Genomic DNA, 25,169 nt, shown 5'->3' with positions numbered 1-25,169 from the left:
GGGCTATTAAGTAGTGCAATGAATAATGCCTTAGGTCTAAAGTTAAGATGATGTTGTTTAGTTGTTTCAATTCTGTTCAAATCTTCATCACTCTGTTTGGGGTTTTCTTGGCAGAGATAATGCAATGGTTTACCATCTCCTTCTCCAGGTCATTTTGCAGACAAGAAAACTTGAGGGAGATATAATTAATGTACTTATCCAGGTCATGTAGCTAGTAAGTGTCTGAGTTCAGGTTTGACTCCCCAATACTCCACTTAACCTCCCCAAAAGTCTCTAAACTCTTCCTTTTCTACCATAGTTTATCCTACCTTCTCATTTTACTGTCACTGGTTGCTCCTGGGCTGCTAATTTTTCTGGATCATTTTTGGTTGTTCTTGCTTCGCTCTTTTCTGCTGCCAGACTCTCAAGGGGATCTGAATTCAAATCCATCTTTAGACACTTACTAATTCTGTGACCTTGGACAAGTCATTTGGTTGCTGTTGATTTAAGTTTCTCATCTGTGAAATGGGCAGGATTGTTCTGAGGATCAAATGAGACAGCATAGTTTTTGGCACATAGTAGTTACTTCATAAATGTGTTTTCTTTTATCTCTAAAACAACTCCTCCCTAGGATTTAGTCCTTCTCTAAGTGGCAAGTTAATTATCTTTAACAATTCTTCTTCCATCTTCTTATATCTTGTAGTTTATCCATCTCAAAATTCTGTCCATTCTGTCTCTGTTCTTGTTGGCACTTTTTTATTAGAGGACTTCATTATTCTTTCTGAATTATTATTATTATTTTTTATTTAAATAGTCCCACTTTATTTTTATTTTATTTTTTATTTTTTATTATAGCTTTTTATTTACAAAACATACACATGGGTAATTTTTCAGCATTGACTCTTGCAAAACCTTCTGTTCCAACTTTTCCCCTCCTTCCTCCCACATCCTTTACTAGATGGCAGGTAGACCAATACATGTTAAATATGTTAAAATATATGTTAGACGTAATATATGTATACATATTTATACAGTTATCCTGCTGCACAAGAAAAATCGGATTTAGAAATAACTCTTTCTAGATTATTGGCAATGGCTTCCTAGCAAGTCTTCTTAGCTCCATTCTCCTTCCCCTTCAATCTGTTTTTCATACCAAATGGATACTAATTTACCTTAGTTAGATTTGTTCGTATCATGTTTCTGTTCCTAAAACTTAAGTGGTTTTGATTTGAAGAGCTAACTTCAAACCTCCTTGTTTGACATCCATGTTCTTGGGTGACCACCCCTATTTTTATGTAGTCAATTTATTTCCTTCTTATCTATAATTCAGCCACTTGGACCACTCTCTGTTAGCCAAAATCTTATATCTATGGCTTCGTTCTCCTTATTTTATCTCTCTAGAAGAGGTATCCTTATTTTTATTTATTTATTTTGTATCATAGACCCCCTTTGGCAGTTGGTTTCATCAGACTGCCATTCAGAATAATGTTTTTAAATGCATTAACCTAAAGTATATAGTATTTTGTCTTCAAATCATCTTCAAATGAAATTATGAAAATATTAATTAAAAAACAATTCCTCATCCCCAGACTGTAAAAGATCTGTCCCTTTCTCCTCTGCTTGTTAAATGTCTTTCTGACCTTCGAAATCCAATTCAAATGCTACCTCCCCCAAGAAACTTTTATAATCTATTTAATGGTATCATTAGGTATTATTTTGCAATATAATTATTAGAGCAACCCATATGGGTTAAGACCATAGCCTATCCAAACTTGATTGATTCCCCATCTCCTAGGGAAGTACTCTTCACAAAAGAGCTATTTAGCAAAGATTTATTTAATTGAATGAGAAGCTTTCTTCTGTAGTATTCACAGTTACTTTAGGCACCTCTGAATATTCAGTTGAAAGCTTTTGCTCTTCATTGGTTTGGATCAAAGGATCTTACAGTTCATCCTCAGGAGAATAGACTGATACATTCATTCTCTGCTTGGAAAATGTTTCAAATGACACTGTTATGCCTTCCTGAAAACTTGTGTTGCCTTTTAGTGCTGAAATGTTGCAGATTTTTTAAAAGAAAGTATTTACTTCCCAGAATATTTATAATGTTGGATCCTGATCAGTAAGTTTGGGAAACTGAATGATGATCCTCAGGGTTTTCTCTAAGGCACAATGTGCTTGGGGTGGTAAAATATTCCACAATTGAAATCCTTATCTTTATTTTGCTTGCTGTTTATACTTTAAGACGACCATTATTGAAGGGGTTATGTTTTCAGAGTTATGGAGGGTATAATTACTTTAGAGATATATCATTAGTCATTTTAATTTTATGAGTCAATTCCATGCACCAAACTCAATTTCCATTTCCTGGAAATGAGAAAATATATTTGTTTTCATTAGCAAGAGAAATGTATACATATATAGTAATTACATTGTTGTTCTTTGTGTATACAGAAGGTCAAGTGGCTATCACTGGAAATCTGGACAGGTGGGCAAATTGGGTAATCAATCACAAATGATGTCACAAAATAAAGAAAATGTTGTTAAGGTAAGAATATTTCATTTGATTTTCAGGCAATTTGCTAAGCAATACGATTTGCGACTTGTTCTGGCAGATTATATTCATTCACAGAGTTGAGAAATGAATGTTTTTCAAATAAGAGTATAGTGTTGTACATTGTTAGATTTCAGTTGCCCCTCCTTTTATCTCAACAAACACCTTTCTTTCTTTAAATAGGATTTAAATCTGTCAGCTAAGAGTTGATGATTTTTCATTTCATTTAGTCTGGGAAAGGTTCAGCACTGGAGTAAAGCAAGTGAAATCTTGCTTTATTAGATGTTATATATAAAGGGTAATGCTTTTGCCGTTAGTATGACAAATGTTAAACATTTTTAACCTTCTCTTCAGGTTTAATTTTCTACATGAGTATACATTCTATTGGAACAGTATGTTGCTTTTGTATATGAAAAAATAAAAGAAATATTTGTGTTGTTTTATCACTATTAATGTTTTTTTTAAAATTTATTGATCTTGTCACAAATAAGTTTAAGCAAATTCAAGATTCTCCTCTCTCTCTCTTTATCTCTTAGCAGCTTATTATTCCTTTAGGACACAGGCCTCTTCCAGCTTTTGGATAATTCTCATTTTTGGGAAGTTTATTCATATTAGAACAAAGTTTCATTCATCTATATAGTAGAAGGAACTTGTAGATCTGGAAGATCTGGGATATAAAAGGCTGAAGTGGATAAGTGAGCAGGGAGGAGATGGGACATATGAGAGTGAAAGAGATTTTTCACTTATTAGTAAAAGTGCTCTTTATCTTTATCTTTATCTTTATCAAAGAAATTTATATTCCTAGCACTTAGCCTACCAATAGTAGGTGCGTAATAAATAAATAAATAGGTTTTCAGAAAGTGACAGTGGGAGGGAGAATGAGAGATAGACAACAATTTGATTAAGACCAGTTTGAAGGTTAATTAAACCCAGGATCCTTGTTGGAGGGCTGTTGGGTAGTGGACCTGAAGTCAGGAGGAGCTGATTTCAAATGTGCTCTTAGATACTTAGTCTCTGTGTGACTTTGGGCAAGTCACTTAATCTTGTTTGCCCAAGTTTGCTCATTTATAAAATGAACTGGAGAAGGAAAAGGCAAACCACTCCAGGGTCTTTGCCAAGAAAACCCCAAATGGGATCATGGAGAGTCAGACATGACGAGCCACAATAAATTCTTGTTGCAGTGTGCCTGTGAGAGGCCCTTGCAATTGTGCCTCTGGCTGTGCTGTGGTGGGACTGGGTCAGCATTTCTAGTGGGAGTGTGTTCTGGCAAGAATTATGGCCAGGCAGGTGAATACTCCTCTTGGTACTTGCTGACTATATATTCAAAGAAAACACTGATGTAGAAATACACATTAGGCTGAAGATCAAAGTGATGTTTCTGTGGATTTCTTGAAGAAAAGCAGTCAAAATCTTCATTTTAACTTGTTTTCTCTGCTTCTTTTGTATAGTTTGAAGAAACTCTTGATTATTGCTATATGAGGCAAATAGTGAACTGTGCAATTGTAAAAACAATAATTTATATTTTATGGCTTTACTCAGTTTATTCAAATGTTGTGACCCAGCAGTAAGATGTCCAAAGCAAATGATTCAACTGCACCCCACTTAGATGTGTTAATTCCATCTATCTATTGTGAGATGAAATAATTAAGAATTTATATCACCAGTAGTATTTAAATCAAAATGTGATTTGCAGGACTGGTGTTTTTATCCCTTTTTGCTTTTGTGTGATGGGTCGTTTTAATGCATGCTTAATAAAGTTTAGAATAGCAGGAGATATTGAAACCATATTGAGATAGGAAAGCTGCCAGTGTTATGGAGGGGCCATACTTAACAATAAAAAGGGCAGACAGGGACAATGGTGAAATAGGTCAGGTCCTCTGAGATCCTGTAGAATTGATCCTGATTATAATTCTGCTAGTATCTCGGGAGAAATGGAACTTCCACCTCTCTACTTCCACCTCTCTCCACTTCCACCTATCAACCAGTCTGGCAGGTTTTTATAGGGTTATTACCTGGGTCCAGCAGGACACTAGGCATTGGGGGAAGGGATTTAGGAGCCTGGACCTAGGGGCTGGCTCTGAGTGATGCTAGTGGGAAAGAGAAGTCTATTGGGAAATTGGCAGTTAGTTTATGTTCATACCCTCTGCCAACAGCAAAGGTGTTTGGGGCCGTTACTGCTAGTCTTTCTCTGACAGGCTGACTCAGGAGTTTTTCAGTGTCTCTTGGGCTTTTTTGTTAACTGGTTGGGGAGGCTTCTCCTGGGGTCTTGACATGACTTCATAGAATCTCCGAAGCCATAACTTTAGGAAGGATGAACACTGAATTTCATTTCTAAAGCAAAATTGCTGACATCATTGAGAAAAATTAGGGATATATTTGCAGCAGAGGAAACCAAAGTTGATAAATATGTAGAACCATAGGCATTTGTTATTTTTATATTTACAAGTACAAATTAAGCAACTTGGTATGCAAACTGCAAAATGATCATTAGACAAGAAATAAGTTTGTTGGCAGATTATGTAGTGTTCTTTTGTGTATTTTTCAGAAATGAATTTAAATAAGATGACTCCTTGTGCAGATAGTTCAGCAAGTTATGCAATTCTCTTGTTCATTAATGTCTTGAGCTCTTTTCATCTAACATGCTCTTTAAGCTCATTTTGATATTCCTTTTTTTTTAAATATTGCTTAGCCTTAAATCTTTTTGTCAAGCAAAATTAAGAATTTGGAAAGTTGTAATAGCTAAACCTTGGGAAAGACTTTTGAGATTCCCAAAAAGTTTGTTAGGAAATGTAAAAACTTATTGTATTTAGATATGATAGACATCAAATTGAAGAAGTCTGATTTCTATAATTTTACATATATATGCATTTATGTACACACATTTATACATGTATATATATACACACACATACATCTTTCTCAGTTATAGGTGGAACATAAATCATGATCTAACTGGATACTTGTCATTGGAATAAGAGAGTTAGGAGCCTATATATACAAACATATACATATATACATTATATATAAATGTATGTTTGTATATATGTCTCTCTCGAAACAGAGAGACAAAGAGACAGATAGAGACAAGAGACAGAGAGATGGAAACAGAGAGACACACAGAGAATATTTAGAATAACTTATTTCAGAAAAAGCAAAATCAGAATTATGGACTCCTAGAACTGGAACAGATCATTGAGATCATCTAATAAAATATTTTACAGAGGAGGAACCTGAGGAAACATGACTTGCTCAATATAACACAGTTAATGGTACAAATGGGACCCGAACCCAGATTTAGTGATCTTGATTCCTGAGTTATGGAAGCATGGAAATCAGCTAACATTAGATTAGAAAATAGTGTACATGGAAGTTATTACATAACATTTGAATATTTGCTAAAAGAAAATTTTAATAGAAGAGTTTCTCTTTTATGTTTAGAATTCTTAATAATGATTCTTAACATTCTTTCCAAAATTTATTTTTAATGTATCTTTTCCTTTTGATGAAAATTGTTTAATTGTATGACATTTATTTTTATGTTATTGTTTTCAACAGGAAAAAATTTCTATTAAAAAATTCCAAAATGTCAAATATCTTTAATACTTGTTAAATTAGTTTTCTTTAAATAAGCCCTATGTTTCTTTGATAATATGCTAAGAGCACATGTTTCATTCATACAGCTATCTCCAGGAAAAGTGAAATTAAAAATCCTGAAGGATCAGGTTCCAGGTAAATATTAATTTCACTTTGTTTGACCTAAAAAAAGTATAAGATATTTCCTTTTAAATTTCTATATATAATTTCCTAATGCTCCTTAATAATGTCCTTAATTAGGAACAATAATGATATCTTAAAAGTGTTGACCTTGAAGGCCTGGATTCTAGTAATTCCTCTGGCCACCTTTTGGTAGGGAGACCAAAGTCAAGTCACTTTGGGAACTTCTCAGCAATTCAAGGGACCATTCTGAGATTAGAAATCCTAAACTAGTTGATGATTTTCATCATGAAGAAAATTACCACAATAAGTATCCCTATGTCGATGTAATCATTACCTCAATCTTTTCCAACCTCCCACACACATTTACACATCCACACCCACCCATACCCACATCCACAGCCATCTATCCACCCACCCACTCCTTAATTTTCAGCTATCCAGAAGTTGATGCTGTGTTCTATGGCTTCATTGAGAGGCAGCAAGACAAGTCAATATTTTCTGAAACTCAGATTTCCTCATCTTTAAAATGGGGATAATAATAGTCAAACTACATCTTCCATAGGTTTGCTGTGAATAAAATACATTGTAAACAATATGTGTGATAAAAATGTTCATTATTGTAACTATTTTGTAATCCTTTAATCCAGTAAAATGGGTAGTGCATGTAGATGTCCTTTCATAATCCTCCTATCCTTGAATTAGGAATGGTTTTCTTAGTTGCTAAGGGTAAAGGAACCACTTTTTGGTGATGAGACTTTTGAAACTCATCTAAATTGGCTTTTAGATCATGGACATACAGTCCACGATCATGAAAAGTCTTTTCTGTCACTTGGAGGGACCATCCCAAGATTTCAAATCGATGACCACAATGTGGGATTGTGGTTAGGATTCAGTGGAAGAGAACATATATTATTGTTCCATTTTACAGATAAAAAAGGATGACATTAGTAAACTGGTAGGCACAAAATCACATGGCTAGACGTTAATTTAGAACTTGCATTGACAAGGTCACAACCTGACATTCTCTTACATGTTGCTGCAACTGGCTTTTAATGAGACTTGTAATTCCAAAATCAATCTTAAAATGGCCAGAATTGTTCCATGTTGCTGCTTCAGACTAAAAACATTAACTTAAAAAAAATACCACATTTGAAATTGGATTTCATTCAGTTTACTTTTGAGTATTTTATAAAAATAAGATTAGAATCTGCTTGTATAGTCAATGTATTAATGATATTGTGGCTTTCTCTCTTTATAAAAGTAAAATTTTTTTTCATATCAAAATTTTTGAGATTGATTTAAAAATCTTTGACCATTGAAAGCTAGTTTAAGAAACCTAAACATGTAATATTTTCTTTAATTTAATTTTAATTTTAATTTAATTTTAATTATTTAATTTTCTTAAGGGAGATAAATAAATCACTTTTTTATAATATTGAAAACCAAAAAGATGTTTATGAGTTTATGGAAACTTCTTAGAAAATCTAGTCAGTTTTGATTTCATTTTTTTCTAAATTCTGCATATGTGTCTATATATGTGTTAACATTCATTCTTTGAAGACAGTAGAGGCAAAGCTATAGTTTTCCCCTAAAAGAGGTTTCTCATTTCTATCAGTTATTTTATTATATACATGTATATTTATGCACATGCACATATTATCTACAGATAAACATTTTATTTTGATTTAGAATAGTTGAGATATTTTAGAAACTAAACCTGTAAAATATAGGATAGTTTAGCATAGAGAGGATTTTGATGAAATGCCCAAAGTGAAAAAGAAACTATGATTCAGTACATTTTTGCTCTCAGTATAGACTCATTTGGTCCTTTGAATCTGTTGAGAGAATGTCTAGTTTGGGTACACAAATATATAAAGATACTTGTGGTTGATAGGTGGAGACAAGATTAACCATAATAATACTGTGTGAATTGGAGTTAAAAATAATAGCTGTTACAGAATTAGGAAAACACTAACTAATTTACTTTATCAAAAAATGAAAAAAAATCTCATTTACAATTATTTTACTAATTAAAATTTTCTTTCTTTTAGAAACAATAAAACAATCACTTAACTATAAAGCAACAAATGTTTATACCCAGGAGAAAATAAAAGGAAAGGGGAAGGTTTGTGGACAGTGTGAGAACAAATTTGCATTATTAGTAAGTACTTTTCATCAGGATTCTCTCTTTGAATTTAGAATGGTAAGGCACATGCTGTAGAAGTGTTCATTTCAAAAGCGATAAATGCTTAAAATTAGTTAAAACGTTTCTTGTTCAAATAGTGTGATATATGTTCTTTAAATAATGCACATTACTCTTAATGAATAGATCTCAAGTTTTCTTGCTGGAAGTTCAAAATATTTCTATTTCCATTCAACATATGGCATTTAAGATTTGGAACTGGATGGTCATTTAGTGAATCTTTTTCTTCCAGTTTTTCACATGAGAAAGCTCTAACTGAGAGATTCAATGACGTTCCTGAAGATACACAAATAGCAAATGGCAAAGTTGAGATTTGAACCCAGGTCCTTTGACCCCATAACCATTATTGATTCCCCTGCTTTACAGCTAAATATGCTGCTGGATATGTGTTATTACAATTATGTAGTCTCCTTTCTATATTAACCTCTCAAACTTGGTTGCATTGATGGGTTTGTAGAATGGATCTGCAAGCGCAACTACTACCATAGGTTCAAAGGATCTTCTGTGGTCCTGTATTTCTACAACTCATATTCAAAAATATCCACGTGTGACCTTTATTTTAATGGTCAGCCCATTGCATTTTAGTTGTTTCACTTGGGTCTGACTCTTCATGACCCCATTTGTGATTTTCTCGGTAAAGAGATTTAACCAGTATGCGATTTTCTTCTGGATGAGGGTTAAGTGACTTGTTCATGGTTACACAGCTAATTAAGTGTCTGAGGCCATATTTGAACTCAAATCTTCTCGACTCCAGACCTGGGGCTCTATCCACTGTAGCACCTAATGTCCTAATAGTCAGAGAGGAAATACGATTAGATCAAATAAAAGGCATTTATTATATTATAGTAGGAACAGAGAATAAAAAATGTTTCCCTCCTATAAACCTGGGGTGCATTTTCTTCCTACTGCATAAAATGCCCATGGCAAGAATCAAATCATGTCATGTCAACAAACATTAAGTGCTTTTTATGGGTCAGACTCTATGCTAAGCAATAAGATTTCAAATGGAGAAGCAAAAAGAAGGACATTCCCTGCCTTCAAAAAAAAACTTGTTTTTTGTCCTTTGTTCTTGAATAGGATCATGATGCCAATAAGATGATGGCATGATATGCAAATGAATGGGATATAAGTGAGGGAGGGCTATGCAAAGTTATCAGACTTACTTTCTCCGTCAGATCCCTCTCTGGATCTAGTGGCAAGATGGAGATCAAGACAAGTGCAAATGGCCCTGGATGGAGTGGGAGACCTTGAGCTTTTTAAGCTAAGCCCATTCACAGTTTGTTTTAGGCAATGCCCATTCAGTGATTAAGACTATATAAAAATAAGACAAAGGATGGCCTTTTTTACTTAGGGAAAAATAAGTCTGGAAGAAGAACCTTCAAAGAGCTTATATTTTAATGAAGCAAGATCCAAAACAAAAGGAGTCTAAAAAATTTGTAGGGACCAAGATGGAAGGAAAGGGGGTAAGGGAAGCTATAAATGGAGCCATGATGATGAAGAATAGAATATGAAGGATAGTTCCTCAAATTTATAGTTTCTCAAAATTAAGAGAAAGGAATCAGTGAGAAAAGGAGGCCATAGTGCTGGAGGGAGAAGGCAACTGAATCATGGTGGTAAAATCCAGAAAGTGTAGAGGCAGTGGGCAGAATGGGGAGAAACTAGAGAACCCAGTATGGAGGCACACATTTGGAGACAACTTCTGGCCAAAGGTCCCTCCAGTTGTGCAGGGCTCCGGTGGCTGTTTTCTTCTCATGCTCACATTTCTCTTTGGGAGCAGGATCTTTGCTAAGCAGTTCATCAAACTGGACTCCATGGGTTTGTTCCTCACCATAACACAACTCTCCATTTTTCTTGAATTCCCAGACTTCTCTACTGTTAAGTCATATTCCTCAAAGATGATTCCTACCTCAGTTGCTTTCAGGGGTGACTGGCTTATTTTTAGGAGTCTCTGGCAGTGAGACCAATCTTTGGCCATCCAGTACCCAGCTGCTCTCTTAATTCTCTGGTAGGCAACTCCTTTATGCCCCATAAAGCATTAACAAAGAGGGCAGAAATATTGTGGTATTTGATTTTAACTTATTAAAAAACTTACCATTTTATTAATTTATTAAAGAACCTTAAAACATTACTGTTGTTGTCAAGCAGGTTATGTGGGAACCAGTTCTTCGACTCATACAGATTCAGAAAATTTTATTCCCTTATGCCTGGAGACAGTTAATAGAAATAGTGCTTTATTGATCTGGTTAGAGTAAATTATATAGTTCTCTTCAAATATAATATCTATTGATTGCCTACCATGTGCATAGAAGTGTTTTCCTACTTTTATGTGGAATTGGGTAAAAATAATAGTAAGAAATGGTCTCTGCCCATAATGAGCTTATAATCTATTTGGGAAAAAGATAACCACATCTGAAAAGGAATGATAAAAAGCTATGATTCAGTGACAGATGAATGATACAAAGTGTTATAATAATTTAAATTTAGGAAGCGGGTATTGTGAATTGCATTGATTAAGGAAAACTGAAGCAGAAGGAGCCATAAATTAATCAATTAATATTAGAAGGATTAGTTGAATTTGGATAGGCAGAGAGAATGGAGGGAATAGCAGTGGCTAGGCCCTAGGAAATGATAAATACTTGGTGATTATTTAATAAGGGAAATAAAAACAGAACATATATTAAAGAAAAAGACACATTTAGTAGTCAGTGAAAAGAACATGTAGTTTCATTGAATCTATTTTTAGAGGTAATAGGTCATATGATTAGAAAAATACAGTAAGCCCAGATCATAAAGGGCTTGAAATGCCGACTCAGTCTGAGTTGGAACTTTATTGTGTTTGTAACAAGTGTAACTTTTTTGAGGAGGTATACTAAGATGGAAATATTATGTTAAAAAGATTTCCACTTTGCCCGGGTCATTTAGAATCAGAAGAGATGAAAACATGGAGAGCATTTTAGAGGCTGTTGCATTTAGAAAATGAAGTACTTATGTCCTAAGGTTGAGTAGTGATGGTGCAAATAGGCAGGAGAGACTATCTATGAAAGACATAATGAGGGAAGAAATGATAGCAATCCTTGACTCATTTGGGTTTAAAGATGGAGAGAAAATTCAAAGATGATTTGAAAAATGCTCATTAAAACTTTAATAATCATTAACATCAAATTTTTTTTATCAACAAAAAGGCTCTCCAACAGCAGTCTGGCCATCAGGTCAAGAATTATTTTGTCTTGGCAACCCAACAATGACATAATGATACATTAAAATCATTAAGGAAAAAATCCCATGAAAAATTTAGCTTCTCTGGAAAGCTACTCTCTCAGCTTCTTATGCCTTATGTGTAAAATAATAATGAAAAGAATTGTATGTAAAATACTTTGCAAGTCTTAGAGCATTGGATTGATATTTGTTGTTATTATTATTATGAAAAAAGTCATTCCATCAATATATTTGTGAGATATTCCATAACACTTGGCCAGCATTGGGAGGGCATATTTTTCCAGAGAGAATTGAATAGTGCAAGGACATTCTCCTTAGAAGTGAGTTTTCCTTTTTTCCAGATATGAATGTGTTTCATAAGATATGTTCAGGGAACAGCTGACTAAAAAGGGGGGCAAGGTGAAAGATAAGATCTGAAAGGGAGCTGTTGAAGATCTTATAAGGCATTTGAAAGTGATTAATTACCTTAATTACCTATCAGATTTACTTTTGTGCAATGGTTGATTTTTTTTAAACAAGTTCTTTGATCTGAATTGGTGCCTGAGAAAAGTGATTTGTGCAACTACACAAAGAAAGTATAGGTTAAAAGATCAAAAATCATCTCAGTAAAAAATAAAATAACCAGTACCAAATCATTATTAAATCAAAATGAGACAGAAAGTCTTGATGAAGTAGGTAAATGAATCATTTGTGAAGTATGTATGAATGTTCTTGGAGTTCTGGTGAATGGATAATTAGAAGACTTTCATAATAATAATAGTTTTGTGATAAAGCTCTTGTTTTTAAGAAATTCCTTTTGATTTGATGCATTAAATTCTATTACGTTCTATTACGAACAAATAAATAAAATGTCAAGCCAATAATAAGTATTTAATATGTGCTTTCTGTGTGCTTGCCATATCATACTGAATTTTTGAGGATACTATCTGAAGGAATAAAAGTCCTTGCCTTCAAGTAAGTGGGGAATGAAGGAATAATAGGAAGGGAAAGAAAGGAAGTTGAGAAAGAGGCTCTCTGGAGCAAGCTAGACAAATTTTAAATTCTATAGTACATTGTGGAGTAGAATATTAACCTGGATGTCTGGGAGTCATCCTTAAAATGTAAGATATAAGTAAGGAAAACATCTCTATTTCTAATAGGGAAGTAAGAAAGATAGATATACATAAGTATTTATAGAATAAATATAAAATAAATATAAGTATATAAAATAACAAAAATGGCTACAAACACATGCAAATAAATTAAGTACAAGATGAGGGTCAACTTTAAACAGTTGGGAAAGTAAGGAAAGGCCATTTGTAGAAAGTGGTCCTTGGGCTCCATTTTGAAGGAAGAGAATTATTTAAAGAGAACAAAGTGAGTAGGAATATGCATTTCAGTTATATAGCAGACAGCCATTGTAAAGATGGGGATATAGGAGATTGAGTATGGTATGGGAAGAATAGAGAGAAGGCCAGTTTGGATGGATCACAATAAGGAAGGGGAGAAAAACAGGAAAGATAGGTTGGGGCCAGGTTGTGAAGAGCTTTAAAAGCTAATGACAGAATGCTGATATTTGATCCTCTAGGTAATAGGTTAGTCCTGGAGGTGATTGAGTAAAGGAATTACATGTTTAGTTTTTTGCTTAAGGAAAAATCATTTTGACAGCAGTGTGGACTAAAGAGAGACTTTGATGCTGTATCATTAATATAAGTAAGAAACAATGAGAGTCTGACCTATATATTGGTTGGGAGTCAGTCGATAAAACATGTAATTGTGTTAGATATTGCACTAACACAGGATAGAAAGAGAAATCATAACATTCTCTGTCTTCAAGGAATTCATTTTCTAATGAGGGAGAGGACACATAAATGATCAGACATAGACAAGATAAATGGAAAGAGAATAATATGAGTGAAACACAGAGGGTTATCAGCAAGGAGAACCATTTTCTGGAAAAGATGGGATGTGAGCTGAATCATGAAAGAAGGCAGGAAACTGAGAGTTGAGGGCGAAAAGCAGGAGTATTCCAGATATGGAAGATAAAGAGATCAAAGGCAACCTGACAGAAGATGGAGTGCCATGAGGGAGGAAGAGAACATAGTCTTGCGTTGCTTAATCTCAGAATATGTGGAAGGGAATAAAGTGTGAGAATACATATGGGAATTAAATTAAAATATGGGAAAGGGTCAAGTTATTAAAATGTTTTTAATGCCAGAAATGGACAATTTATGTTTGATGCTAGCCACTGGAATACATGGAATAAGAGACTGACATGATCAGCTTAATATTTTAGGAAAATCACTTTGGTTTTAGGGTAGATGCCATGTGGATTGGTGTGGCGAGATGTTTGAGGCATGAAGACCAATTAGAAAGCTATTGTAGTCCAGAAGAGAGGTGGTGAGTGCCTGGATTTGTGTGATGATGATGTTAGTAGTGAAAAGTGGTATTGAGAGGTGTTGTGAAGATAGGAATGATAAGATTTACCAATGGTCTAGACATGTAGAATGAGTAAGAGTAAGGAATCACAAGGGAGATATGAAGTTAGGTAATTGGAAGAATAGTGCTGTCTGTGACAGATAAAGGAAAGATAGGAAGAGAATTGGAATTTTTTGGGGAAAATAATTCTTTTTGGACATGATGAATTTGAGATTCCTACATCCAATTAAGATGTGCAAAAGACAGTTGGTGATTTACTACTGTAGCTCTAGAGAGAGATTAAGATGGATAATAGCTCTGGGATTCATCTATATCAGGGTGAAGAACATGTAGCCCACAGACATTATTCTGCTGAGAAATCATTTACTCAGGGAACCACAGGTGACGAGCTGAAAGCTAGGTGCAACAGCCTCCCACTGCTTGAGTTCTATAAATTGATATTTTGCATGGCTGTGGATGATGATATAAATATCCAAATGACGGTTGGCAGGAAAAGGTTCCTCATCTCTGATTTATATACAGATGGTGTTTGAACCCATGGAAATCAATGAATTTACCAAATAAAATACTATAGAGTCAAAAAAGAAGAGGACTCAGGGAAGAGACTGGGGGTCACTCATGTTTTCTGTGTATGATATGGAAGAAGAGAAATAGTAAAGGATACTGAGAAGTAATTGGGTATGTAGGAGTAGAAGCAAGAGAGAGAAATGTAAGGGCAAAAGTAAAACTAGAGAAGAGAATGGAAATGAAGGAATCAATAAGGCCTGAGAAAAGAACATTACATTTAGTAAGAGATCATTGCTATTTTGGAGAGAGTAGTTGTAATCAAATAATGAGGTTAGGAGGTAGGTTATAGAAGAACGAGATGGTTTTAGCAGATATAGAGAATTGATTGGAATGGGGAGAGACTTGCACCAAGGAGTCATTAGGAGGTTCTTGCAATAATCTAGATGCAACAAATGAAGGCTTGGAATAGGGATAAGGAAGTGAAAATTGAGGCAACTGATACAAAGTAGGAACAACTTCAAGTAAAATACCTGACAACTGTATGGAAATTTGTCAAGAACTAGGGGAAAAGGACACTAGTAGCTTCTTTTCAAGGAGAAAAATAGAATAAAAAACATCAAAGACTTTTTGATAAATTTGTGATCTCTTTGTTGGTATGAGTACTTCCTCCACTTGTACTACTCAATTCTTCCTTTAATGAATCAATTAAAAATATTTTATCAAGGAAGTATCCAACATATAAAGTCCTGTGTTAAGCCCTGGGTTTACAAATAGAAAAGCTGGAGAAGCCTTACTTACTTTCAAGAAGCTCAACTTCTAATAGGGTGAGACAACATATATAAGTGGTCTAGATGCTGGGAAGATTGAAGGACTCATAGTCTTTTTCTGTGTTTTCTTATTCACGTTTTTACATAAATGCACCATAGTACAAGTCAGTCAGCTTAGTGGATGGATTTGTTTATTTGTTTTGATGATGTAGATCAGTTGCATTAATGCCTTCTCATCCTATGCTAATCTCTTCTTTCTCTCAAATATTACACACACACACACACACACACACACACACACACACACACTCTTCTGTGCCGGTCTGTAAATCTTCCACAGATGTCTACACAACATGTTGGGCCTCCCTCCTCTGGTTCTCTTGACATTGTGTGGATACCACTGGGAACTTCATTTTGTTTAATTTGGAGAATTTGGATCAAATCTGAGCTCTGCTCCTTGATAATCATATACCTATCTATCTGGGGCACAGCTTTCTCAGCAAGAAAATGAGGGGGTTGGACCAGATGGCCTTTAGAAGCTCCCTTTTAGCTCTAAATCTGTGATCTTATGGACTGTTCTCAGATAGTTTAGTGTGTGAGCCACTTTTTTTCCAGAGCAAAACGTCTCAGATACCGCAAAAAAAAAATACTAACCTGAACCAGTACTTTTTGATGTACTCAGTTCTCAGTCAGATAACTCTTGGTTAGGGTGACTACTCTTTTTGGTAGGGGAGAAGGATAATGGAAGAAGCCTTACAATGGAATCAGGGTAGAAGTTAGACAAAGTACTAAATAGGATATCACAATTAGATTTCTTGTCTTAAGTCCTCCCAGACTCCTCCTTGTGGGCATTTCACATCCAGATCAAGTGTGGTCACGGTGAATCCACATCATGTTCTTGGTTCTGGTGGTGGCGGCAGCAGCAAAATATTGTACACACTCTTTGCCCAGATGGATTTTAAACATTGAACATATTTAGAATAAAACTGTTTATCCATGTTTATTTTGTTCTCTTGTGACTTGGGAATCTCTGTAACTAAGATGAATTTCATCCTTATATTTTTTGAATCATATAGAAAATCCTTTGGTGTTACTTTGAGTATCAACTGGTAAATGTAAAAAGTTAATACAATGTTTTTATGTGTTAGGTATTTAATAAATGACCAAATAACAAAATAAAATTAGGAAAAAGCTGTGGTATGGAAACCCAGATAGAGTAAAAACACTGCAGAAAATAACAGCTCAAGCTCAGAGAGATCCCATTAAAGTTCTTTGAGGCCCTTTTGTCCAAACACTGCATTTTCATGGACTCCATGTGCGTTGTACCTTGCCCTGCTCCTGAGCAAAGGCCACACGTTGCTCAGGGAGTTTCACAGTCACTTCATAAGTGTAAGTAACCCTTCTGCGTTGCAGTCTTGACATTATTTGTGCCATATTGGCAGCTAGAGCTTGAGGCAGGTTTTCAAGAAAGAAAGAAAAACCTTAAATGAATTGTTTTCATACTTCCTATTAGGCATTCTATCATGAATCCCAACTTGGTAAGTTGGGAAAGTAATAAGAAAATTAAATGGTGATGTGAAATTTCACCAGGGATCATGTCATTAAAAATAACTTTTCTTGTTTTTTCCCCTGAGGTTTGTTTTGAATGTGGAGAAGATTATTGTTCAGCCTGCTTTGCTAGAATCCATCAGAAGGGGGCATTAAAGCGCCATAGAACTACTCTTTTACAGGTTGGAATTTCTGAAATGCTTTTTATGTGTTTTGTAAAAAAATTAAAAGCATGTTTCTGATTATTTAAAAGACAGGATTATTTTCATTAATTCCTGAAACTCCCACAGATAAGTATGTATCTTCTTGTCTCTTTTAACATTGAATACTACTTATCACTTAATTTTTTGTTTTAAGAAAGGTTTTGTATTTTGATGGAGTAATTGGAAATTTTAGGTAAAAATGGGCAAAAACTGAACTTTTATTTTTCCATCTCTCTGTTTTGAGGAGAAGAGAACAAAAACGAGATCAAAAAAGGACTTCATCAAAATAACAACTCTAGGCTTTGTGCAATGGTTGGATACTTACCCTAGTTCTGATGTATCATAGAGTGATAGTTGATATTCATTGCAGTGAGGCTAAGGCAGTTTTAGAGGATACTTATCTAGAGGATACAAATGAATATAGATAGTTTTAATATTCATTTTTTTGAATTTGATTTTTGATACATTTTTTATTTTTATATTTGTTGAAAATCATCATACAGATATTTTCTTCATAGATCAGCCTGCCATTTAACTTTCTTTTTTCTCATTTCATTCTTTTTAAAGTAGGTTCATTTCTCCAAACATCACAGTTATTTCCCAATATGTTCCCTAATCCCTAATCCTCCCTTGGGACAAAAACCAACTCAAACCAAAAAAGAAAAGAGGCAAAACCCCCCCAGAAAGACAGCTGTATCTGATAGTGTCATATTTACTGGGGGAAAATGGACCCTTGATCCTCTATTTTCTAGGACTAAGATCATTAATTGTTGTTAATTAGATTTGCAGTGCTTTTATTCATATTACTATACTGCACTCTTGTGTAATTTATTTTTTAGTTTGGTTTATTTTTTCTGTGTTCGATCATACACATTCCTTCATGTTTTTGTTTACTCTTAACTGTTATTTCTTTCAGCCCAATATCATTCTATGTTATTGTAGTCTAATTATTCAACTGTTACACAGCATAGGCATCCATTTGGTTTCCAGTTTTTTGCTACTATAGAAGATGCTGTAATTTATTTCCTTGGGGATATGTGTCCACAAGTAGGTTCACTGAGCTAGAGGATATGAAGAACTTAGTCACTTTTCTTGAACAATTCTATGTTATTTTTGAGAATCATTATAGTATTTTACTCTTCTGTCTTCCCATAGCCCCTTCAACAATGATGATTTCTGTTTTTTCATCACTATTTGATAGGTATGATATGCAATCTCATAGCATTTTTATATATAGTTTTCTTAATATTGGTCATTTTGGGCCTTTTCTCCTTCTGACACATTTGTATTTCTTCTGGGATCTTTCTGTTCTACCATTTGACAACTTATTTATTTGGAATGATTTTTGTCAGTTTCCTATATACTTTAGACTTTTTGTCTAAAGTATGTAAATATATATATACACTTAATCCTTGGTAGTTATAAGAAAGGATCTATGACCCTAACAATAACTGTAATGAATACAGTCAGTTCATGTCCTCAGCCATGCTTAATCCTCTATGAGTCCTTATGCTTCTTGTTGTGATGAAAATATCAACAGTCAGTCAACAGTTTTTAGCAGATGATCTTTGAATACTAAGAACTATAATTGCTTCTGCAGGCAAGTAACAGAAGCTAAATAGGTAAAGAAAACATATTCTGTCCTTATGAACATGATATAATTGGAAGTATGTAAATTACATAAATGAAACGTGGCATACACATGTGAAAAATATGCACATGTATATATAAGTATACACAGATGAATACCCTTTATTAAAGTGTTAATGAAGGAGATTCTCAGGAACAGAACACTCAGTGAACTGAACTTTTATTTTTCCACTGTCTTGAAGAAAAGGAAACAAAAACAAGATCAAAACAGGATTTTATCAAAATAACAATTCTAGGCTATGTCCAACGGTCCATGGATACTTAGCCTAGTTCTGATGAGTCTGTTGTACCACAAAGTGATAGTTGATATTCAGTTGAGTCTAAGGCACTTTTAGATTAAAAGTCAAAGAAATATCAAGTTATGCCTATTATGCTGGGGTAAAAAAAACAGTAGGGTCTGTTATTTTTAGAAAAAAGATTGTTCGATTCAAAAGGAGTAACTTTTTAAGCTTTAGGGTGGTGTATTCATTGAAGAAATGAATAATCTGATTTCAGGAAATGTCTTTGTATCATGGTTTTCATGTTTCCTAAAATATGTCCTTAGGCAGGTAGCAACTTACCTTAAATTTAGTTTCCTTATCTATTAAAAAAGGGTATACTGATACTTGCACCACTAGGGTTCCTGTGGGAAAAGCATTTTGTGAACACTAAAATATTGTGTTAATATAAAGGAATATATTAATTTTTACTCCAGTGGATCTCAAACTTCTTGATATGAGTATTCCCTTCCTGGGTGAGGTCACTCCCCAGCCCTGCCTTTTTTCCTAGGCCATTTTCATCCATTTCTCATTCTTTCACAGACCTCTATTGAGCATCTGCTTATGTTGGAGGCCTTGACATTTTGGGGGTATCAGTGGGGGGATCCCTACTAACTCTGATTCTTGCAGTATCATCAGCCTTTTTCTGTCATATACTTTCTTGCTAATACCTCTTAGATTACTTCTTGAAGTTAAATCATTATTGCAGATAAGCTTTAAGTGGCTTCTACCTGTCACACATTGCCCTCTGGGTAACCTCCAACTTGGATTTCTCAGAAATGGAATGTTTCAGTATCCATAATCATAGGGTATCACTGCAGAAACAGTTCCATTGAAAAGATGGGTCTTTGCACATGAAACAGCTTGGGAGAGTTAGAGAGCACTACCCAAATTATTAAATCCTATCCAATTTGCTATCTTTCTCCTATTCTATTTTGGCTCCAACTATAGCCCATCTGCAGTGCTTTCCTAAATACATGTACTGATGTACTGACTCAACGGACTGGGCCTCCAGCTGCATGTCCTAGCCACCTAGTGGGTATTTTCCAACTAGTTAGTTTTTCCTATTTTCAGGCTGATAACTTTGGGAAAATCATAAATTTGGAAAAATCATAAATCATTAATGTAATTAAGACAGTAATATATAATCCCCTTAAAAGAGGTTCATAAAAAGATAGAACCAGAAAAAATAAATGAATTGATGCCTTAAGTGGTTACCTTTGGTGAAATAGGAAATTCTGTTGTTCAGATCATCCCTTCTTCTAACCATTCTGGATTACTTAGGTACCCCTATAGAGTTTATATTTGGCAGATTAACCCCCGATTCTATCACTTTATTTGATATTTTATGATATTTTTATGATATTTTGATCAAATTAACTTTATATTCTTTTTATTTTCGGGACAATATTATTCTAATTTGAAATAAAAGTATAATCCATTATTTTATAAAGAAAAATAATTAAATTGTTGAAAGGTCTATGTTATTATGTTTTCTTCTATTCTGCCTAAAAACCTTTCATTCAAATGGCAACAAATCATTTTTCTTCCCATAAATGAAATGTGAATAAAAACCAAAAGCAGCTAATCTAGCTGCATCTAGCTTCATTATACATAAATTGTTACTTGAAAACAATAGCAAAAACTTTTCAGGATATTAACATAGTATATGATTATGTGTCATTAAATTATCAAATGGAATCTGCGACAGGTATACATTTCCCAAATTTTCTTTTTCTGGGGACTCACAGTTACAATGTTATATATAACATCATTTTTAGCATAATAATGACAATTTGAAATATAATTAAAATGAATTTTCATTTTTCAGAACCAAATTTAATTTATATTTCCTCTTCAACAGCAAATAATCAATTTCTGACAATATAATTATTGTTATTTTAAAATATCATTTTGATTAAAAAACTCCAATAACTCCATGATCTCACTGGTTTGGATATTCATTCCAATGATATTAATCACACAAACAGGACCACCTCCCACCTTTACCCTTTTCCATTCTTGCCCATCTTACTATATGGTTTTTGTCCTATCTAAGGAATGGAGCAGAAGTTCTACTGAGTTTTCTGGAAATATTTCTCATTGATCTTTATTGGTTGTTGGTTAGAAAGATTTACATGAAGTGATGCTGAGTGAAACCAATGGAACTAGGAATACAGTATATATAGTAGTAGCAAAATTGTGCAATGAACAATTATGAGAGACTTCTCAGTGACTCAGTGATCCAGGGCAATCTCAATAAACTTTGGATAGAAAAAGCTATTTGCATCCAGGGAGATGGATGAATCTCTCTATGGAGAACGAATGTAAATCAACACATGCTATTTTTACTTTTTTTTTCTTGTTTTTTTTTTTCTCTGATGGTTTCCCTCTTTTGTTCTGATTTTTCTTTCCCAACATGATTTATAAAGAAATGTATATTAAAATTCATGTACATTCATAACATACATAACTGTTCTTAAGGCATTTATAAAAGTATACTGGCTACATGAGGGAAAAAACCTTAATTGGCAACAATTAGGAAAAAAACACACTTGGAATATAGTTCAAATTCTAATAAGAATCTAATGATAACAAAACATTAGGATTTTTGGTTTCTCACCTAGTTATTACTTTAGCTCATGAAGTATTCATTTTAAGAAAATTTGTTGTTGAGTGTCAGTATGCTCAGCTCTTCTGTATCACATTTGGAATTTTCTTGGTAAAGATGCTTCAACAGTTTGCCAAAGATGAGGAAAATGAGTGATTTGCCCAAGGTCACACAGGTGTAAAGTTTCTGAGGCTGGATTTGAACTTGTGTCTTCTTGACTGTAGGCCTACCACTTTATCTACTTTGCCACCTAGCTGCCCTGTTTATTAAAATCATAGAACAGCCAATTATATACATATATATATATAATATATACAAATGCATACACATACATACATACAATTATATACATATAGTTATAATGAGGCTTGACTTGTACACATTTTTTAAAAGAAGTTATGTTGCATTTTATTTAGGAGATTTGTGATTTAAAATGCTATCTATGTTTCTTGGAGAATTTTGGGAGCAGAGATGAGAAGGATGAATTAAGGTTGGTTTGTTTGTTTCTTTTTCTTTTTCTTTTTTTTTTTTGCTTTGTTTTTGTTTGTTTGTTTTTGTGGAAAATGGGAGGGTTAGTGGACTTGGCCAGTTTGATTTCTGAACTTGTGAATTTTGAGTGGACATGATGTTTTAGTTGTTGAAATTCTGTGAGCTATAGGGAGATCAAGATTTCCAAAAAAGGCTTGTCCCTTATTGATAATCATTAATACATTTTCAATTCCAGGACCTCATTTTCTGAAAAGTGTCATCTGTCTTGAAATGCTATAAAATATCAAACCTGTTTGTCCTGATTAATGGTATATTGTCAGAGTGATGAATTCTTCTGGTGGGTAATTTGAAAGATAATATCATTCTAAGGGGAAAAAAATCAGGTGAGAATTTAAAACTCTTCCTGGATGAAAACCTGCCATCTCACAGTATAGTGAAGAATGTTAGGGAATTCAGGAACATCAGCAATAAATCACTGTGCTTGGTGCTTCCTAGTTGGAGCTAGTGTCCTACAATGAAGTATATGATATACAGTGTGTCTTGAAGGTGGCTGGATTTTAAAGCTTTTTCAGACTCTAGTGAGCAGTCATATAAGTGATATGAATCTTTTTCAAGTGTTTTGCAGTTGTAAAAATGAATAGTAGTATAGTAGATAGATCACTGGACATGAAATCAGGAACACTTAACTAACCCTGTGACACTGGCTGGGTGAGTCACTTAACCTCTGCCTCTTTTAGGTTCTTCATTTGTAAATGGGAATCATAATAGTACTTATTCCCCCAGATTGCAAAAACGATTTTATTGCTAAAAAGGAATAGTAACTGTTAAAAATAAAATAGATAAAAACATTAGACAATTTGATTTTTTTAAAAGAAAGAATAAAATGGAGAAAATGTTTATTTATTTCACTTGTTACTATTATATCATTTGTCTTGATAATATACAAATATAGATTTAAAAAACAGGAAATTTAAAGTAATTATGTTTTCCTGAAATTATAGACATTCTTTGACACCATGTTTATGACTTTTACACTATCTCTGTGATTTTGCACAAGTCACCTTAATCTAGACCTGATTCATATAATGAATAATAATAAAAATGACATTTTTATCATTGGTTGGTTGTTGCTTTACCAGTTATTGCATAAAAATGTCTTACTACTCCTTAGTCCTCCTTACTGACTCCTTGTCCAAGTCATGACTTTTTATATAGGTGTTTCTTATGGATTTGTCTTGGGCCTTCATTTTTTCTACCCCAAAGTTATGGCCCTTTGTTATTTCATCAGCTCCTAGATGTTAAATTTTAATCCATATTGTGATGATTCATAGATCTATATATTCAACCTTCAGCCTTTTTCTGAGTTCCACTTTCACATCACTAACTGTTATTTGGATTATCTTGGATTGGATTTTCCTTAGACATCTCAAATTCATAATTTATTTTGTATTTTTAAAATTTTTTTATTTTAAAGCTTTTTATTTTTAAAATATATGCATAGATAATTTTCAACATTCATCCTTACAAAACCTTGTGTTCCAAAATTTTTCCCTTCTTTTTCCCAACCTCCTCCCCTAGATGGCAAGTAATATGTAAATATGTGCAATTATTTTATATGTATTTCCACAAATATCATGCTGCACAAGAAAAATCAGATCAAAAAGGAAAAAAAAATGAGAAAGGAAACAAAATGCAAGCAACCAACAAAAAGAATAAAAATACTATGTTGTGATCCACACTCAGTTCCCACAGACATCTCTCTGGGTGCAAAAGTCTCTCTTCATCATAAGACTATGTAACTGGTCTAAATCATCTTATTGTTGAAGAGAGCTGTGCCCATCAGAATTGATCATCATATAGTATTGTTGTTGAAGTATATGATGATCTCCTGGTCCTGCTCATTTCACTCAGTATCAGTTCATGTCAGTCTCTCCAGGCCTTTCTGAAATCATACTGCTGATCATTTCTTACAGAATAATAATATTCCATCACATTCATATACCATAATGTATTCAGCCATTCTCCAACTGATGGGCATCCACTTGGTTTCCAGCTTCTTTCTTCTACAAAAAGGGCTGCCACAAATATTTCTGCACAAGTGGGTCTCTTTCACTCCTTTAAGATCTCTTTGGGATACAAGTCCAGTAGAGACACTCTGGATCAAGAGGTATGCACAGTTTCATAGCCCTTTGGGCATAGTTCTGAATTACTCTCCAGAGTAGTTGAATCAAACTCAGGATTTTAAAGGGGATCTCATTATCTTTTTCCCAAAACCATCCTTCTAAATTCCCTCATTGCTTTTAACCACTACATCTTCTAGTCAACTGTCTTCCCAACTTTGGGGTTAAGTCAATACAAATTATTAAGCATCTGTCATAAGCAGGCAATGCATTAAGAAGGACTCTGCTGACAGGTGTCATTTGTGATTCTTTCTCATTTAACTCATATATCCAGATTGGATACTCCCTTTTGTTGCCAAGGGGGCAGTATAGCATTAGTGACAAGGAACCTGACAAAGAAGAACCCAACATATTGTTCATTTTATATGAGAAAAGATAAAATAAGGAGCAATGTAGAAATTCAGCATAGAATTTTCAAATTGTAAAGGAACAACATTAAATTTAGATAGTACCCATTATATCATTAGGTAGACTTCCCGAATGACTAATGCTTGCTTGAAATCAGTCGAGCTCAGGCTAAAATTGAGAGTCCCTTCCTGGGTTACTCTTTTACCTGCAAAATTATGGAGAAGGTTTCTGTCCCTCAGTAAATCTACTGTAATGCCCTGAAATGCATTTAAGTTCTCCATTATGTTCCCCTGGAGATATAACTTTCAGCACCATACATAAGCATGCGGAAGAAATGGAAGAAACAATTCCAGACCACCAAAGAAGATTTGTTGCCTGACCCTACTATTTACTTCCCCATTTAAAACTTTTTTAGAAGCCTAAAAATTATAAAAAGTGGATAATGTAATCAGGCTAAAATGAATATTAAAGTTAAAATAACAAAGATAGAACTTTAGTCCATGGTACCTACTTGTTCCTTATTCT

At 33.9% G+C, this 25,169-nt stretch overlaps 1 protein-coding gene across 1 annotated transcript in view; it reads left to right on the top strand.

The window, feature by feature from the left end:
• The window catches only part of ZBBX (zinc finger B-box domain containing), a 114,736-nt gene that overhangs the window by 14,413 nt on the left and 75,154 nt on the right, over nt 1-25,169 (top strand). Inside the window, exons 4-7 of the mRNA XM_012546610.2 lie at nt 2,431-2,524; nt 6,211-6,259; nt 8,299-8,408; nt 16,993-17,088. Coding sequence (XP_012402064.1) covers nt 2,431-2,524; nt 6,211-6,259; nt 8,299-8,408; nt 16,993-17,088 — 349 coding nt within the window. The remainder of the gene's footprint in view (nt 1-2,430; nt 2,525-6,210; nt 6,260-8,298; nt 8,409-16,992; nt 17,089-25,169) is intronic.

This window comes from Sarcophilus harrisii, chromosome 3 (genome assembly GCF_902635505.1).
Source record: "Sarcophilus harrisii chromosome 3, mSarHar1.11, whole genome shotgun sequence".
NCBI classification, from domain to species: domain Eukaryota; kingdom Metazoa; phylum Chordata; class Mammalia; order Dasyuromorphia; family Dasyuridae; genus Sarcophilus; species Sarcophilus harrisii.
Note: the sequence above shows the minus strand (reverse complement) of the source record. Positions and strands in the feature narration are given on the sequence as shown.